General features: G+C 38.2%; 1 protein-coding gene across 9 annotated transcripts in view; it reads right to left on the reverse strand.

Moving 5' to 3' along the window:
- The window catches only part of LOC137503444 (uncharacterized), a 366,746-nt gene that overhangs the window by 204,747 nt on the left and 142,539 nt on the right, over positions 1–19,460 (reverse strand). For 6 of the 9 annotated variants that reach the window (XR_011019124.1, XM_068231027.1, XM_068231025.1 and 3 more), the window contains exons 12-13: positions 8,569–8,590; positions 1,774–1,801 (exon numbers count right to left, since the gene is read on the reverse strand). Coding sequence is in view for 7 of the 9 variants with exons in the window: in XM_068231027.1 (XP_068087128.1) it covers positions 1,774–1,801; positions 8,569–8,590 (50 nt within the window). In the remaining 2 variants the exon portion in view is untranslated. The remainder of the gene's footprint in view (positions 1–1,773; positions 1,802–8,568; positions 8,591–19,460) is intronic. The other 3 variants (XR_011019125.1, XM_068231031.1, XM_068231028.1) reach the window with 1 other exon arrangement.

The raw sequence follows: 19,460 nt of genomic DNA on the forward strand, positions 1-19,460 counted from the left end.
GAAATATGGAAGAATGCTAATGATCAGACTATTCAAAACCTACATAAATACATCATTGATATTTGGAACACGGAGAAGCTTCCTGAGGAATGGAATACAGCGATAATCCACCCGCTGCACAAGAAAGGTGATCGCTCCGATCCAAATAATTATCGGGGGATATCCTTACTTGATATTACATACAAGATTTTATCCAAGCTTATATACACAAGAATCCAAGAACAACTCGACCAAGAACTTGGAGAATATCAGGGAGGATTTCGACCAGGTAGAAGCTGTCCAGATCAAATCATTAGTTTAAAATGGATAATGAAGCACCAAAGAGTTCGAAGTAAGGGTCTGGTCATCACGTTTGTAGATTTTAAAAAAGCATACGACAGTATTCATCGTGACTCATTATTAAAAAGCCTTAAAGAATTTGGCTTACATCAAAAACTTGTTAACCTCATTAATATGACTTTTAAAAATACGAAGGCAAAAGTTAAATTTAGAGGTGAATTATCAGAATCATTCACTATAAGAACTGGACTTCGACAAGGAGACGGACTTTCACCATTGTTATTTAATTGTGCATTAGAGAAGGTTATGCGTGAATGGAACAAGAAATGCCAACCAACTATCAAGATCGGTAGAAATATTAAACTCAACTGCCTTGCTTTTGCGGACGATTTAGCATTACTTGCAAATACAATAGAAGAGGCTAAATTTCAAATTGAACAACTAGAAATTATAGCTAAAAAAATGGGATTACAAATTTCATTTGAAAAAACAGAAATGATGCCAACTTTTAAAGTTGATTTACCAGTTATTCAGCTGAACAGTAATAAAGAGATTAAAATTGTTCAGAAATTCAAATATCTTGGGGAAATAATAACATGGAACACAAATGAAAAAGAAGCAATAGAACACAGAACAACTAAATTTAAACAAGCACAAAGACTTACCTGGCCAACCTATAAAAAAAAATCTCTTTCGATAAACGCTAAGCTGAAACACTATAATTCCATAGTTAAACCAGAGGCAACCTATGCTAGTGAAACTTTATTCAAATTAAATGTAAAATCTACAACAGACAAATTACAGAAAACTGAGAGAAGAATTCTTAGAACAATTATTAATAAAAAACACCAAGTTGATGGACAGTGGAGATTGTTGCCTAACAACATTGTCTATCGTGAATGTGAATCAATAATATCTACAATGCGTAAAAGAAGAATTTCCTTTTTCTGTCACATATCAAGATTAGCAGACACCAGGATATTGAAACAACTATTCGATTACTTTTTGAAGAATAAAATCAATAATAATTGGTTCAAAGAAGTTCAGGACGATTTGGAAGAATTGGGTATAACTCGGCAACAAATCAAAGACAGAAAAGAGAAGAGGATTCTGAAGAACAAAAGCATAAGTCTCAAACTAAAAGCAGTTGAACGGAAACAATATACTATATCGGACACACAAAGGGCTTCCAGGTCGGAGAGGATGAAAAAGTTCTGGGAGAAGAAGAAGAAGAAATTAACTCAAATGTATTGATTTCAGTGCTCCAATGTGGGCGTAAAATATGTAAATAAATAAATAATAATGATTGTAACAAATGTTAATAAGTAGTCATTTCTGTGTGTCATGGACTGGTAGCCTACAATGAGTTTGAAAGGAAAATAAATGACAAGTCTATCCAATTCTTATTAATCATCTCATTTATAGCCTAATGACTGACCTACATCCCTTACAGTATTCTTTGTACACGAGTAAGTTGTAAGGTTACATACATACCTGGCATTTTCTCTGGAGCAGTATTATCCTGAAAAGAGATGAAAGATGATCATTAAATAATTAACTAATTAGTGAAAACCTCAAACATCCAAATTATATTATGTCACAAACAGAACTATAGCACTTGGAGATAAATAACTAATAATCATCTAGTATAGAAATAGAAATGAAAGCGCACACTTTTTCTGCTAAACGGAATAGCATAGAATCCTGGATATGTTTTTGGACTTAAAAAACAAAAGAGCAAGTATTATTCTTTTGATTGTTGCCCTCTTATTAGCCTGTAATGACATACGGGGATACAGATAACACATTCTTTGACTCCACCCACAGGGAAGATAAAGTGTTCTGACAAAACATAAGAAAAATGAGTGTATCCACAATGGAGTGGCTACGCTCATGAATTGTGAGAAAATGAAAGATGCCTCTGTGAATTTACTAAACGTCACCACAATCCTCTATTTGCAACTAATGCTGTGGCTTCATTTAGTTCTATACCTTGTCTAATTATTATTAGCCAGCCCTGTGGTGTACAGTTAGTGTGCCTGTCTCTTATTCCAAGACCCTTTATTCGTTTCTGGCCAGTACAAGGATTATAATTATGGAGTGAGGATTAGAACAGGGTTCACTTGATACAAGATTTTCTCAGGCCTTTATTCTCAGAAGAAAATGCACAGCGAGGCAATGCTACTGACCTAGTGTACACTGATGAAAACTAGTTGCAATGATGTCAGGAATTTGATGACACTAATACCAGAGAAGCCCCCAGCATGAAAACAATTCCATGTTAAAAAGAGTGCCCTGATGTACTGTACACAGAATATGGGACACTGCAATTAGCAATGAATGACATAATGTACATTTCAGCCGCTCAGACAGCTTGTATGCAGCCACTACATCGTATTTCATATGTGCTTTTGTAGGTTTTGCAGAGCGTCAAGGGCTCCAGCTGAATCAGTTTTCCTTGGAATTAGAAGCAATCTTCTGTGCCGTGTAAACGTGATCATACTGAAATGTGTCAGTTACATTGTCCAAAATTTATTGCCATCCATCACAGTATCATTAAGAAAACATTCAAAGGCAAATAACTGTGTGAGAATTTTTGCTCTGTCATAAGTTTATCATGCAAGATACATACATGTTGACACAATGAGCACGATATCATGTGCAGTACCAGACAATGAAATGCTGAATATTTGTATTCCATTACTTGTGATGTAATGCTTCAAAACTGTTTGTTGGGAAAGGAGAAATGTCAAGTTGCTGTACCTTAAAATCTTTAAAAGAGGTTTGTTAGGAATGTAGAAATGTTGGAGTAGTTGTAACCACTAAAAATCCAATAAAAGACTAACTGTTAGGCCATTTGTCAGTACATATAACAAACTGTGAAACCTTATACTGCAAAGGTAATAGCATAAGAGAAGAGAACAATTGCATGGAATGTGACATAGAGCCTGCTATCCTATTTAGTGAAATTGAGAACTCCATCAAACATTTGAAAAACAACAAAGCCACAGGCATAGATGGTATTACTGGAGAAATACTGAAAGTAATGGGATAAGAAGGCCTCCATGCTTTACATTCAATATGTAATAAAGTGTGGAAAACTGGAGAATGGCCTAAAGACTGAACTACATCTATTCTCCTCCCCCTTCACAAAAGAGGGTCAGTCAGGGACTGTTCTAATTACTGCACCATAGCAATAATATCACACATGCTAGCAAAGTCCTGCTGTACATAATGAATCTCAGATTTCTGCTGAACAAGTTGGTTTTATGGCACTTGAAGGTACACGAGGGTCAATAACAAACCTGAGGCAGATGACTGAAAAATGCCGCGAGTTCTGTGTCCCTGCCTACATTTCTTTTCTTGATTATAAAAAGGCCTTCGATTGTGTCAAGTGGGACAAGCTGTAGGAACTGCTCAATGAATGTGGAGTCCCAAAACACTTAACGTCATTATTGAAAGGTCTTTCTTCTTCTTGCTTCCGAATTAGGCCAACTGTGGACCGCGTAAAACTTAATGCTTTCTAGCCAGTCTTCTTCTTTTCTCTTCCCAGAACTTCTTCATTCATTCACTCCTTATTTTTCTCTGCTCCTCAGATATTACAAATTTGGGCCTGTTCTTCAGCTGCTCTTCATGGAATTTGTGGTCATCTACTCGAGTTCTGAACTTCTTTCTGTCGAGGATCAATTCTGGTGTTATTTTAATGCAACTGTAAGCGTGGATGGTGAATGCTCAGAATTTTTCAATGTGACAAATGGAGTCAGGCAAGGTTGCATATTGTCACCCCAACACTACAACATCTACACAAAGAATGTAATGAGAAGAGCACTGGATGGCTGGGATAGTGAAATTTCAATCGGTGGTAGGAAAATCAACAGTTTATGCTTCGCTGATGATATTACACTCATTGCAGGAAGTGGACAAGAACTTGAGGAATTGCTCTCTAGAGTGAAAATCATTAGTTCGGATTTTGGTCTAGAAATTAACATGAAAAAGACTAAACTAATGGTTATCAACCGACAAATTCAAATCCCAATCCAAATGACAGAATGGTGAATGATTGTATATATCTGGGCTCCATAATCAGTAACACGGGAAATTTTGATAAAGAAAAAAAACGACGGATTGTCCTTGGTCGTGCCACAATGGTTTAACTCACAAAGATCTGGCAGAATCGGGCATTATTCAAAAGAGTGAAAATACAATTGGTGGAATCACTGGTGGTTTCTGTTTTACTGTACAGTTGTGAGGCCTGGACTGTGAAGGCTAGTGACAAGAACTGATGCCTTTGAGATATGGTGTTGGTGGAGAATGCTCCGTATACCATGGACTGAAAGAACAACATACAGTATGCCTCCTTATAGAAGAGCTGAGCATCACATAAAGTTTATCTTCTCGCGTTAGTGAAAGTTACCTCCAGTTCTTGGGACACATTTTGAGGAGAGAAAGAGACAATCTAGAAAAGACCATTCTGCAAGGCAAAATTGAAGACACCAGACCAAGAAGCAGAACAAGTAGATGGTTAGACCAACACCACCCGGATATATCTAGGTGGTGTTGGTTAGACCAAGCAAAGAAGATCACGGTCTACCTCTTCACAATATCTTACGAAGAGCTGAAGACTGCTGAGGATGGAAAAATCTTGTTAAGAAAGCAGTTACTACTGAAGTGAAGAAATGAGGTCACAACGCTCATTAATAAGTAAACCGACTGACGATAACAAACTTTGCGCTTTGGTTGGATCGGTACTATTGAGCAGCACAGCCTTAGGGCCTGAAATCTTACACGTTATAAATGCTAATTACACACAACCTTCTCAATACACAGCCAGCGAGAGAGAGAACATTTTCAAATCTATTACAGAGTCAAAGAGAAAACACAACTTCGGTAAGATCCGGATTTCAAGTTCATTAGTATTTAGACAGAAATAGATATAAATGTTTATATCTTTCTAAATATTTGAAAGTGATTTGATAGAATCTGATGATATTCTTTTACGAATGAAACATATCATTTTATTTTAATTATAAGAACATTGAAACAAATAGAAAGATTTATTGAAACACATACTAAAAACAAAGAGGAATATATGCCATTACATACCATAATACCATTTACTAGGTTTTCAATATAAGACCTGACAGATAGTTGCCGCCACATTCAGCGCATCCCTCCACGCGGCAAACTAAAGCTTACATCACCTGCTCCAGTATGTCCCATGGGATCTCCTCCATAGTTGTACGTATCCTTTCCTTCAGTTCAGCTATGGTATGTGGACATGTAGCATATACTCGAGTCCTCAATTATCCCCCACAAGAAGAAGGCAGGGGCAGTCAAACTGGGTGATCGTGCTGGGCAATTAAAGTCGCCAAATTGAGAAACCAATTGATCAGGAATATGCCGCCGCAAGACATTTTGGAAACATATGTCATTGTTCACCGTTGGAAGGAGGAAGTCATTTCACATTTGGAGGTAGCAGTCGCTATTAACCGTTACTGCATAGCTATGAAGATCCTAAAAAAATTATGTACTGATAATGCCAAATGAAGCCACGCTGCACCACATTGTCACACATTCAGAGTGCATGAGTTGCTCATGCAGCTAACAGAGGATTAAATAGCGCCCAGTATCTGTGATTCTTTTTATTGACACCACTGTCTAGGTGAAAATGAACCTCATTCGACATCAGCATGTTGTTTTGCATCTGTGGCTAAGCTGCTAAAAGTTCCAGGAAACATCATACAACCTAAAACTTTTCAAGTATTGTAAAGGAGGAGTTTACTCAAACACTCCTAAAACTTGCTCAAGGTTGACAATATGGATTAGTTATGAAGTTCATTTCTTGTGGTGACACAAAGGTTCGTTGGGCATCTTTATCTTGTTCGTTTAGTTTCTGTGCAACCTGTAATTTATAAAGGTATTTTATATATGATAATCCAGTTCGATCTTTGTATGCTTAACACAGGGAGGAACCAACACATTTATGCAGCACACATGGCACATTCTAAAACCTGGATGTCACCTTGTGCAGCCGTGCGCTAGTTCCCCTGTTACTGTGGCAAGTACACAATGAACTCTGTGATAGCGACCATTTCCTGATACTTTTCATACTCTTGAGTCAAAGAGAGTTCAAATTACTCACGCAAAGGTTACTTCAGAGGACAAATTGGTGAGAATTTTCAAAATGCGCAGTGATGATCAATGATATGCTGGATCCCCCTGTGGGTGGGGGCGGTAGAATAACACCCACGGTATCTTCTGCCTATTGTAAGAGGTGACTAAAAGAGGCCCCAGGGGCTCTGATCTTTGGAGCGTGGGTTGGCGACCACGGGGATCTTAGCTGAGTCCTGGCATTGCTTCGACTTACTTGTGCCAGGCTCCTCACTTTCATCTATCCTATCCGACCTCTCTTGGTCAACTCTTGTCATTTTCTGACCCCGACGGTATTACGTATGGAGGCCTAGGGAGTCTTTCATTTTCATGCCCTTCGTGGCTCTTGTCTTACTTTGGCCGATACCTTCATTTTTTGAAGTGTCGGACCCCTTCCATTTTTTTCTCTCTGATTAGTGTTATATAGAGGATGGTTGCCCAGTTGTACTTCCTCTTAAAACAATAATCACCACCACCACCTCCTGATATGCTGGAGTTATTTGACGACCATGTTTCTACCATCACAACTAGAATTCTGCCTGCTCCAGAGCAAACAATTCCTTCCTCATCCGCTACCCCTTACAGGAAACAGGTCCTATGGTGGATGGACGAAATTGAAGCAGCCATATGTGATTGCCAATGGGCTTTTAATCATTATCGTCGACATCCTATGATGGTCAATCGCATCACCATCATAAGTCTGCGATCTAAGGCCCATTTTTTTATTTCAGAAAGTAAGAATTCTAGGTGGGAAAGGTACGTGACTTCCATGATGGCACATACTTGGTCATCACAAATGTGGACAAAACTGCACCATATTGTCGGAGTACAGAACTTATCCTCAGTATCAGAAATCTCCATTAATGGAGATATTGTTACAATTTCTTCAGTTATTGCAAACCACATCGCATCACATTTCTCAGATACGTCCAGCTTTGGGGGATACGACCATGCATTTCTGTTAACTAAGTGCAAAACAGAGGCACACAATCTCTCTTTCACCTTTAGTGCTTCACATCCCTATAACATGCCTATCACGGAGTGGGAGTTGCGGTTTGCACTTGCTCTATGCAGGGACATGGCTCTTGGACCATACAAAATCCACAATCAAATGCTTGAATATTTGAGTGACTGATGTCTCAATGATATCCTCACCGTGTTCAACAGAATATGGGTGAGGGCGTGTTTCCATCTCAGAGGCATGAGGGAATTGTGATAATTCCCAAGCCAGGTAAAGAATCAAAATGTCTGAATAGTTATAGGACAAAATGTTTTACAAATTGCCTTTGCAGCCTATTTGAAAGGATGGTTAGCTGGTGTTTTGTGTGGGTGAGGGGAAAAGGAAGGTCTCTTGTGGTATTCGCTCACATCAGTCTGCCGCCAATCATCAAGCCAGACTGGAGAGAGCTATACAGGTGCCCTTTCTCTGAAAGGAACGCCTTGCTGCTGTGTTAAACGTACCTTACAATACTGCCTGGCAGTATGGGATTCTCTCCACACAACACCAGTCACAATATTGTGGAAAATTTACCAACTTTTCTTAGAAGTTCATGTCCCTCTGGCTTTTTTTAATCGAAGTAGGGAATGCATTTTCTCAATATTACATTCAAGAAAATGAAGTACACCAGAGATCTGTACTGAATTTCACGCTGTTTGCAATTGTCATCAATGGCATAGTTGGTATTTCTGGTTTTCTTTCTTTATTTCCTTAATAATCGATTTACTATGTCAGGTGTGTGGTTGCTTTCTATGGAAATTTGTTTTATTGTCTGTGTTTCACTTTTTAAATATGTTGTGCTCAATGCTCTGTGCATCATTCTAATCAGTCCTGCTAACTGTGTGTCTTGTTGTCTTTTGCGTGTGAAGTCTGAGTGGGTTTCCTGTATATCTTGTATGAGAGCTTGTCACTTATTTCTACTGATTGCAAAAAGTGATTTAGTGTTCTAAATGTTGTATTTTGTGTTTCAAATGAAGGGAAGGTCTTCAGTGATATTAATAGATAACAATGCACCCATACAAATATTAGCAAACTTTTGCAACTTTTGCAATTTATTTGACTGCTACAGTAAAAACAACTAAATGTGTTAACTGAGAAGTTGGCTGATGGTTTTTGAAATAATACTGTTAGATGTTACTTACCAAATCTTCAATTTTTTCTAATCTGAAAGAAAAAAAGAAGTGTTAATGAAGTACATTGCAGTGGGTTTCCATACTCTCAGTCATTGATTGGGTTATATTTTAATCTTTCAACATAGCATTCTAAGTTTTGATTTTTATCTGTACATTAAATATCTCTTGATAAAGTGCGGATGAGACAGTTTTGGTTTGATATTTTGATTTCATCTGTCTGTTGGTCTGCCATTTATGTGCACCATGGACTAGAAAACACTGTATTAACTTCAAGAATACTTGTAAGGCTATATCTAATACTATTTTCACAAATTCATGAAGCTTTCATGAAATATTTATTAATCAGTGTCATTATCCCAACTGTTTTTGGAGAAAATTTCCTATTATTGCCATTATTGTCTTTTAAAATGTTATACTACAAAGCTCAACTAATCACCTGTTTTCTCTACGATTATAATCCATATTTTCAGTAAGATGAGAGTTGACATTTTCACAAGAAGAGCTGTCCTTGAAGTAAATATATTTCATCTTTAATGTTTCTGAGGCATCATCAATACTAAATGTGTGCTAAGTGAAGTAAACCTGACCACAAGCTTCTAGGATACTCATTTACTCATGTTGGTTCGGATAAACTCAAATGTGTCAGATTCAGATTAATATTTCTTTCCTCTGTACAAAATTTCATCTGATGTTATAATAATTGTCTGACCACCAGGGATCGAGTATATCTCAAGATCCTAGTCAAACGTCATTCACATAGACAGATCTGTTCCCTTCACTACACGGTACGGAACAAAGTCCCATCCTTAGTGTTCCTCTTGAAATCCCATGAAGATGTTTATAACAGTGATATCACTTAGCGATAACTTCGGCCTAAGGCAAATTTGCTGCTAGTCTCTCTCTCTTTCGGAAAAGATCTCCTGAATTCCATTCTCATCACTCTTTTAGATAAGATCTCCTGAATTCCTCACCTCTCAGTCTCTCTCTATTTACTTTAAGTTCATTATTTTGTGGTTTTATTCATTCTTTTAAATGTAATTTGAATGTGGTGCAGCAGCTTAGGCATACATAGCTGATGACTAAGCTGTCTCCAGCCACATAATGAAGCAAGAGGTCCTAATTTGTTTTGAACTAAAATGGAAATAAGCTGATTACTCTTAGCAGTGTACAGACCGGGCGAATTGGCCATGTGGTTATGGGCATGCGGCTGTGAGCTTGCATCTGGGAGATAGTGGGTTGGAATCCCACTGTCGACAGTCCTGAAGATAGTTTTCCATGGTTTCCTATTTTCACACCAGGCAAATGCTGGGGCTGTACCTTATTAAAACTACAACCACTTCCTTCCAACTCCTAGGCCTTTCCTGTCCCACCTTCACCATAAGACCGATCTGTGTCGGTGCGACGTAAAGTCACTAGATAGTAGCAATGTTCAGAAATTAGGAGATATGACTTTACAAAATAGATAAACAAGGATGCTGATGACAAGTGAAGTTCTTTATTGTGATTGAGTAAGTCTCATTGTTATTCTTCCCATATCACACTTTTTGAGATAATACTCACAGCTCCAAGCTGCTCAGAATGAAATATGATATGATCTTCAAGTTAATCATTGCCACACGTGCAAAGCTGGTTCCAAGCATAGCTCCATGTTATACATAATGAAATATAATACAATCCACAACTTAATCATTGCCACTCATGCATGGGGTTACCATATTTTGTTTTCCATAAACCAGGACACTTTGAATTCTCAAATGTTTGGGCAAATTTCATTAATCACAATCATTACATTATCATCAGTTGAAATATTTAATCTTAAATAAACACTCTAACTCAACTAATACCAAAGATTATCACCTAGTACCACTTTTGGGAAGATAAACAAACTTCGTAAATAAGTCATGGCTCTCAGGTATTTTGAAACTGATGAGAATGTGTTTAGATTTCTTGACATTTACTTTTGCCCAAATCCTCAATTCCGACAGGCCTAGTTGGATGTCTTTTCCACCTCTTTTCATCCCCTCTTCCCCCAAAGGCTGTGATGAAGCTATCTGCACAGAAACCTATTCCTTTCTGCTCAAGTTCATACTTCTTGATGACAGATACTAAAAAGTCGGTCAATATTTCCAACATTTCCGTTGAAATTGACAAAATGTCTAAAAGGTTTGCTTTCACTACCTCTGAAGGTAAGAAATACCTCACTAACACTGGTAACATTTTTAACTCCTGCATATTAGAGGTATCAATGGACACAGTTACAAAAGAGGCTTCTTTTAATCTTCCTTGACTTCGTCACTTGATAAAGTAGCTAAAACTGTGCATATCACGGATTATTATTTTCCATGTGCAAGACAAAATTTTACATCAAGCAGTTGCAAAATTAGTTTTGAACTACAGTCAGCTGATTTCAACTGAAATCATGAGAGGTGCTGTGATACTCAAAAGCTGCTTCTTTAGTAGCCATTGCAAGTTCCTTGTTCTGAGGATCTGTGCTCTTGAAATACGAGGTGATATATGATAGATGCTTCTGATAGAACAGATTTGTGCTTCGCACTCCGCACATGCTCTACGATATCAGATCGACCTCCATGTTCCACAGAAAAAACACTGCCACAATGTGAACACATAATTCTGACTTCTTGATTACACAGTGTTTTCAAAACTGGATATTCTTTCCGAAGCTCGTTGGTAAACTTACAATAATTTTGGAACAAAAGTAGAAACACTAGCACAAGAGAAAGATAACATTTACCAAAGAACACAGAGGACAGTAATGAGGTGGCGGGTTACTTGCATTATTACATTATGTTTTCCCAGAGCTAAATGACTGATCATTATCTTAGAGGTGAAGCTTCCACGGTGTGTAGAATTATTTAGTTTATTTTCTGGGTTGAACTGTGTTGTTGTTTTCTGTACATTACGTACAGTTTGCCGATGTTTCGAATACATTGCAGTATTCTTTGTCAAGGTGACTGAAGTGTGATTGCTGCCAGGGAGACTGATTACCTCGGATCGAGTAGGGGTATTTCAGTCACCTTTACAAAGAATACTGCAATGTATTCCAACTGCTGGCAAACTGCACATAATGAACAGAAAACAACAACACGGTTCAACCCAGAAAATAAACTAGATTGATCAATAGTACTGCACATGGCACAACACATAGTATAGATTTTAGCTAGTCAATGTTAAAGGTAAAATTATTCTGAAAACATGTCAACACCGCACGATCATTTACAAAGAGTGAAACAGTGTGAATTATTTTTTATTATTTTCGGTTAAACTATGAACCAGACGGCACACCGGGACAGAGCTTCCAAACCAGTATTGTCCCGAAACTGGGACATAGGGTGACACTACACCTGCAAAGCTGGTTCCACTTGTACTGTGATACAAATATTCCTGACATATCCACGGTACTTCATTCTAAAACTACTTTCTTCCACTCTTGTTCTTCACATACTGGCAGCCATCTTAGTCAATTACCTGACTCTCCCGCTCTCCTGACATCAATTCTATTTCTTATAATTTCTAGAATGAATTCACATTCATATAAATATGTGCCAGCGGCCCAACCCGGCAGGTGCGATGAGAGCCCGTTCCCTGCTGGATGTGCGAGAACATTACCTTGGACAGAGATGGTTCTCTGCAACATCTACTGCAACTATTTTCAAGGTGAGACATACAGAGCAAATAATGTGACATACCTTCTCCTATTATTCTATTCATTGTTGCTGATGGAGTTGGAGGATTCACTGAGTTACAGGCCAAAATTTTCATTCTGTGTCAAGGGGCTAAAGACTTTTGAACTACTTTAGGGCTCACTTTGTCATTCGGTGTATTCAAACTGTTCTAACATTTAATGTATTATGCAAATCCTCATGTGTTTTGGAATCATAGCTTAATGCATCTAACAAAAATAAAATCTGGTCATGTCTCTCGGTTTCCTTCACTTCCTCCATTTCCCAGTCTATCCTATATCTAGTTAAATTTTTTTAAAATCATTCACAGTATATAGATCCTTAAGATATTTTGTATAAGAATTAACAACCTTAGCTTCTACTTCATTATTTGTCACACAATTTTTAGTGAATTTGATTGTTGTCATATTAAATAGGCTTATTTTGCTTACCTAAATTTATATACCACTTATTTATTGTCCAAATACATTCCCCTGGCACATTAGTGTTTGTAAAAATTTCCAGCACAGATGTATGTACACATATGGGCCTAGCTGAACTGCTTCTGCTAAAGTTGTATTCATCACCCTTTTTTTTTGGTAATGTAATCACCTACGAATCTTGGGCTAAATTTTTTGTGTAACTTAAACTCGCACTAGAAATTATTCCTGCAATGGTTAGTTGTTAACCCCCGCTGGTCGGAAATGTACACAGTATATTTATTGAAGTAAAAGTAACTAATTATTGAAATTATCATTTCCTTTAACCGCATTTATCATTGCCACTCAGTACATTCTCGGAACCCTCTGCCTTATTATTTTCCACCGTGTATACTTGTTATAATAACTGTATTAATATTATTATTGTTATTGTTATTATTATTGTTCCGAGGTATCTGTGGAACAGCAGAGGTGAAAGAAGGTGCGGGCTGGAATGGGTCTAACTACAAGTCCGAAAGATGAATTTTAAAATTTAAATAAAGGTTATATTTTCAACTGATAACAATTTTAACAATTAACAATTTCCACTAGGTGAAACAAAGAAAATCAGGTACAATTCAACTTTACAAAGAAAGCACCAGTTAAGGGGTCCTTACAAATTCTGGGCTACAGGCCCACATTCATCAATCCTTGAGCTCTCAGCTCACAACCACAAAATACCAAAGGGCAGAAAATCCTTAATTACATGGAGCTCTTGCTCCCGCTTAGTAATGTCAAGCCTCCTAGAGGCACCTTCCAAAATACCAGAAAGAGCAGACCTGCTCTCAGTTTTACAAGCCTATCAAAGGCCACAACAAACTTTACTTCTAACTGCCCTCAAGGCACACTTACAAAGAAACAGGGGTATTTTGTACCCAACCTACAGGGCCTTTGCATGAAGAAAAAAAAAAACATCAGGTTAAGTTACTGGCCCAAAGTACAGAAAGGACTGGAGGCGTGAACTTGCACTCCTAAATACACATTTTAAAACCTAAGTGGCGCTAGGCCGATACACAGGGGCTAATCCCAAGCTAGGGGGGTGACTCATATGAGAAAACTTTAATACATGAAGGAAGAGAAGAAACGGTTATGAAAACGTAGTCACCTCAGCTTCAAAATGAAGGGGAACTCAAGAGGGAGAGCACTCTCTATCCCTGCTTTACAGTTAAAGAAATTTGTAGTTTTTACATAGACTGAAATGGGATTTACATTTCGAAAAGGTTGGTTACATATTAAAGGTTTTGAACCTTCCCCGCGAGTTAAACTGCTGAGCTAGCAAGAAATAAAGGTGTTAAGAGGCCATTACCTTGTTGACGAGCTGCTGACTGAAGAACGAGGCACTTCCCGCCCCCTGCTACATATTCACACACTGAGAAAGATGTTATACGAATGGCCAAGATCCGAGAAAATCAGCAGTTTTAAACCCTCGTGGAAGATTCAAGACCTTTCATGAATAATCAAGACACACCCACTCAACTTTATTGGGTAGCTAAGAGTTACACATGGAAATTCGAAGAAGAAAGCTATGATTGGAGGAAAATTAATTACAGAAATTACTGATTGGCTAAATTCAAAACTGGCAGAACGAAAGCTTGATATTGCCAACCCACAAATAAGAGAACAAAATTTAGTAAAGACAAAACTTATGAATACAAAATTTCTCCAATAAAGTTCATTCCTTCACACCAGAGTGCATTATCATAGTTTTTTTGTAGAGACATCTGTTAGAGAATGTCCACACTTCTTGATCAATGAAAAACAAAAGCAAATCCAAAACACACAGTGACATCTTCTGATAACCAGTAGAGTTCGTTAAGGTGTTAAAGTTCAGGGTTTCTCCAGTAGAGAAGTACTTTAAGGCGGAAAATTCAAATGTGCGGCGTAGAGGTGTACCAACCGGTACAATTATTATCATTATCATCATCATCATCATCATCATCATCATCATCATCATCATCATCTTCATCATCATTATTATAGTTATTATTATTATTGTACCAGAAGGTACACCTCAACCCCGCGCATTTAAAAGAAGTGCCTTGAAAAACGTTATCTATCATACAAAACTAGAAACTGCTAGGGCAGGAAGTTGGGACATTGGTCAACAGATGTCACTACTAAAGTGATAGATTAATGTGGTACTGTAAGGTTGCCTAAACTGACTGGATTTCTTTTGTTTTTGGGTGTTTACCACAACTATTTCAAGAAGTTTTCGACTTTTCTCCATAGATGTCTGTATTAAAAAACCTAATGTCATGCACTCTGATGCAAAGTGGACCAACTAATAATTTAAAGAAGTTTGGTGTTTATAGGTTTCCTGAATTGAACTGACTTCCCTTATTTTTGGTACTTCAAGGTTTGCAACACTTCTTATTCATCCCGCCAACATGGGATTCAAACCAATCAGAATTTTCAAGTATTTATTTTTCAGCCAATCAATCGTTTCTTGTACCTATTCTATCCACCAATAAAAATGAGAGGGTGTGTCCGGTTTAAGTTCACAGCCTTCTCAGGTATAAAAGCTGATGCCTTTTTGCATTAAATTGTCTTTCTGATTGTCGTTTTACTGAGTGTGTGTGTTAAGACAGGAGGTGGAGGCCTCAAACTTTGGCAGGCAGAACATCAGCTAAGGTAATGGCCAACAGTTTTTCCATCTAATTAATTATTTCCACAAGCTGACCCGAGGGGAAAGTTCCAATCTTCAACTATGTAACAGTCAACTCCTAAAATGTAAACTTTCTTCTTTCTCATGTAAATTTCATGTAAGTCCTAAGGACTTACACTGTAAATTGGTGATAGAGAGTGTGTTACCCTCTTGAACTCCCCTTCAATTAATCTTGAGATGACTACAATTTTGTAATGGTTTTCTCTTGTAAATCATAAGTTAACTTGTCCTTCTAGTTACCTCAGTAGTGTGGGATTAGCCTCTGCATCGTTGGGCTGCAAGCCCAAGTAGGGTGTTAATTTCTGATTTCAAGGAGCACAAGTGTACACCTCCATATATTTTGCGTTTGGGCCAGTAATATAACCTGTTTTTCTTCACGAAGTCTTGGTAGTATGGGTACTAGATACCCCTGTGTAATCAAAAATGTACTTAATATGGCATTGTAAATTGTAGGTTGTGCTTAGAGAGGCCTAGAATTGTAATTCTATTAAGCAAGGAAACTCTAATCTCTAATGTAATCTTAAAGGTTGCTTTAATCAGGCTGTAAGGGTTGGGAGCGCAGTCGCCTTGATTGCATTTTTAGAGCATGTGAGCTTTTTTCTGGTATTTAATAGATACTTGTGTGGTGCGTTTGGGAGGCCGTAACTTGTAACCGTTGGAGCAAAGTGCTCTTGAAAATTGTGTTTTGGGAGATATCTATCCTTTTCTACCTGTCTAATGCAACAATTGCGATGTTGGGACCTTGTAAATTATGAGTTTGAAGCTCAAATTGTAACGTGTCTTCTCTGGGGTTTTCCTGTCTTTTCTATTTTGTACCTAACTACCTCTACCTGAAATGTTGTTTGTTAAAATTTAATTTCTGATAAGAAATATAACCTTTATTTTTAAAGTTTTAAATTAATCTTTGACTCTCGTAGATAGGCCCATTCCAGCCCGCACCTTCTTTCAGCTCTGTGATCCACAGATAACCCTGGAACAATTATTATTATGAACTCTAGAGAATGACATATAATGGAGATGGCTGCTAGGACAGGTTTGATAGTCATCAGCATAGGAAATGTGCCAACCTTCCGACGACCAGGTTGCAGGGGAACAATACCTGATGTTATATTTGCATCAGAAGACATTTCATCGAGGATCACTGAATGGTGAGTGACAGAGGACTATATGGGAAGTGATCACCAATACATCATTTTTTATGTGCTCCAAGAAGATCCACAGTTAAGAACTATGTTGTGCAATTTACTGAACCAACAATGGAATACAGCCAGTAGAGATAAAGAGAAACTTCTTGATACACTACATACAGAAATGGAGGATATATCAAGAACATGTTCCGGTTATACAGGAAATAATATGGCTAACATACGTGTCGAACTCGCCATGTGGCTCCTCCAACAAGCTTTTGATGCATCTATGACTAGAAGGAAACCGCAAAATTGTAAACATCCAGCGTACTGGTGGACTGAAGAAACTTCGGAGTTGAGGAAACATTGTCTACAACTGAGGCACAGAGCGCAGAGAGATAGAGGTAGCCAGGAAGATGTCTCACTCATGACAGAATATAAATCAGCAAAGAAAGAACTTAGAAATACAATCAAGAGAAGTAAAACTGACAGATAGTGGGCAATGGCTAAGGAAGTAGATGACGACCCATGGGGACTGGGCTATAAGGTCGTCTTGAAGAAACTTGGGGTGCTATCAAATCCAACCATGGATCCGCAAACCATAAAAGAAATAGTGGATCATTTGTTCCCTGATCATCCAGAGAGGATTGCTGATGAAGATGTAAGGCAACCAATCGACATACCGTTTTTCACCACAGAAGAAAGAACTAAAAAGAGCCATTAGTTCTCTCAGAAATAAGAAAGCCCCAGGGCTAGATGGTATACCAGCCGAAGTACTGAAGATAACGGCAGAATTCTGTCCACAGCTGCTCCTGGAAATGTACAACAATTGCCCCATGGCAGGTATTTTTAGCAATCGATGGAAAAAGGCACGGTTAGTTTTGATCAGCAAAGGGAAGTCTGGGGGGTATAGACCTCTTTGTATGCTTGATACTGCAGGAAAAGATTTAGAGAAGCTCCTACAGCCCAGAATACTCTCAGGAGTTCAGCAAGCTGGGGACTTGTCACCTCATCAGCATGGCTTTCGGAGAGGACATTCAACAGTTGATGCAGTATTAGAAGTAGTGAACACTGCCAAAAGAGCACAAACGGGCAATCATTATTCATGTAAAGTGGCACTTCTTGTGACCTTAGATGTGAAGAATGCTTTGAACTCAGCAAGATGGACGGACATGTTGGAAGCACTTCAAGAAACATTCAAGCTTCCAGAGTATCTCATGAGAATATTGAAAGACTATCTGAAAGATTGCTCACTGCTGTATAATTCAGAGGGTGGACAAAAGACTAAATGGATTACAGCTGGTGCAGCACAAGGATCCATTCTCGGTCCAGACCTTTGGAATATTACTTATGATGGCTTACTGCAACTAGAGATGCCTGAAGATACAACACTTATAGGTTATGCTGACGATGTGGCTGTCCTGATAGTGACCTGTGATCTGGAACTGGCACAACTTAAAATGAATCAAGTTATGCGACGGGTAAAGGGATGGATGAGTAACCACAGATTAACACTTGTTGATCATAAAACAGAAATTGTTCTTTTGACAAGAAAAAGAATTGAGACCAACGTGTCATTTCAAGTTGGAGAGATAGCCATTGAAACAACTAAGAGAGTGAAATATTTAGGCATTATGCTTGATACCAAACTCACATTCTGGCATCATATCCGGAGGGTGACAGAAAGGGCAGCGAAATACATGACTGAACTTAGTCGACTGATGGGCAATATCAAAGGCCCGAGATCCAACAAACGACGACTTCTGATGTCGACAGTCCAATCAGTACTTCTGTATGGTTCCGAGGTATGGGCTGAATCACTGAAGATAGGAAAGTATAGGAGAATGATGGCTGCAGAACAACGAAGAGCAGCATTGCGAATAGCATGTGCATATCGTATGGTATCCGAACCTGCAATCCTCACCATAGCTGGAGTAGCACCTATTAAATTACTTGATTTTGAACGACAGGAAATCTGGCCTACTCAAGGAGAACTCGGACAGAAACGCATAAAGAAGTTAGCCCATAGCCGTCAAATGGAGCATTGGAAACAGACGAGAAAGCGATCCTCGAGGGAAATGGACAAAGCGAATAATACCATGTTTAAGTGATTGGATTGAACGGACTCATGGTGAGGTAAATTACTATATTACTCAGATTTTAACAAGGCATGGATACTTCCATAAATTTTTCCACAAATTGAACATAGCCAGCAGTCCAAAATGCATTTACTGTTGTGATATAGATGACGTCCTACATACTTTCTTTGTGTGTGATCATTGATTGACAGAAAGAAGTATTGTGGAAGCTGAACTCGAAGTACTGACGCCAGATAATATTGTGCTTGTGATGCTGAGAACTCACGAAACTTGGGATAGGGTGACAGAATATGTGGAAAGTATCCTGCGCCAGAAGAGGAGGGATCTGCATACTTTTGAGCATCAGTGAAAGGTGAATGAAGGAAGAAGAAGTCTGAATGACTAAAAGCACAACACTACCCTGAAGTAATGTGAGAACGGTTCCGGGGTAGAAGCAAACATCGTGGGAAAATGGGTGTGTGGTTTTCACTGGGTAGGAATCCCACACACTTGTGGAGTGCGGACCCTTCATGAGTGCCTCATGTAAGAATTTCCACAATCCCTTGCAAAAATAATAATAATAATAATAATAATAATAATAATAATAATAATAATAATATGATCATCTTAACCTTGTGAGATGGACTGTAGGCAATGGTATGATGATAAATGAGGTTTAAAGTCAGGTTGTGAGTTTTAGAAATAGGAAAAATCCTATAAGGAAAGATCTTCATTAGGGTAATCACACAAATATAATTGTAAATAAAGGGTACAGATCTCTGCACATGGTTGTGAGGGTATTTAGGGGTTGTAGATAGAAAATAAAGGAGAGGGCATTTTAAGTCTCTGGTAAGACCCCAACTACAGTATGG

This window comes from Anabrus simplex, unplaced genomic scaffold (assembly GCF_040414725.1).
Source record: "Anabrus simplex isolate iqAnaSimp1 unplaced genomic scaffold, ASM4041472v1 ctg00000124.1, whole genome shotgun sequence".
NCBI classification, from domain to species: Eukaryota; Metazoa; Arthropoda; class Insecta; order Orthoptera; family Tettigoniidae; genus Anabrus; species Anabrus simplex.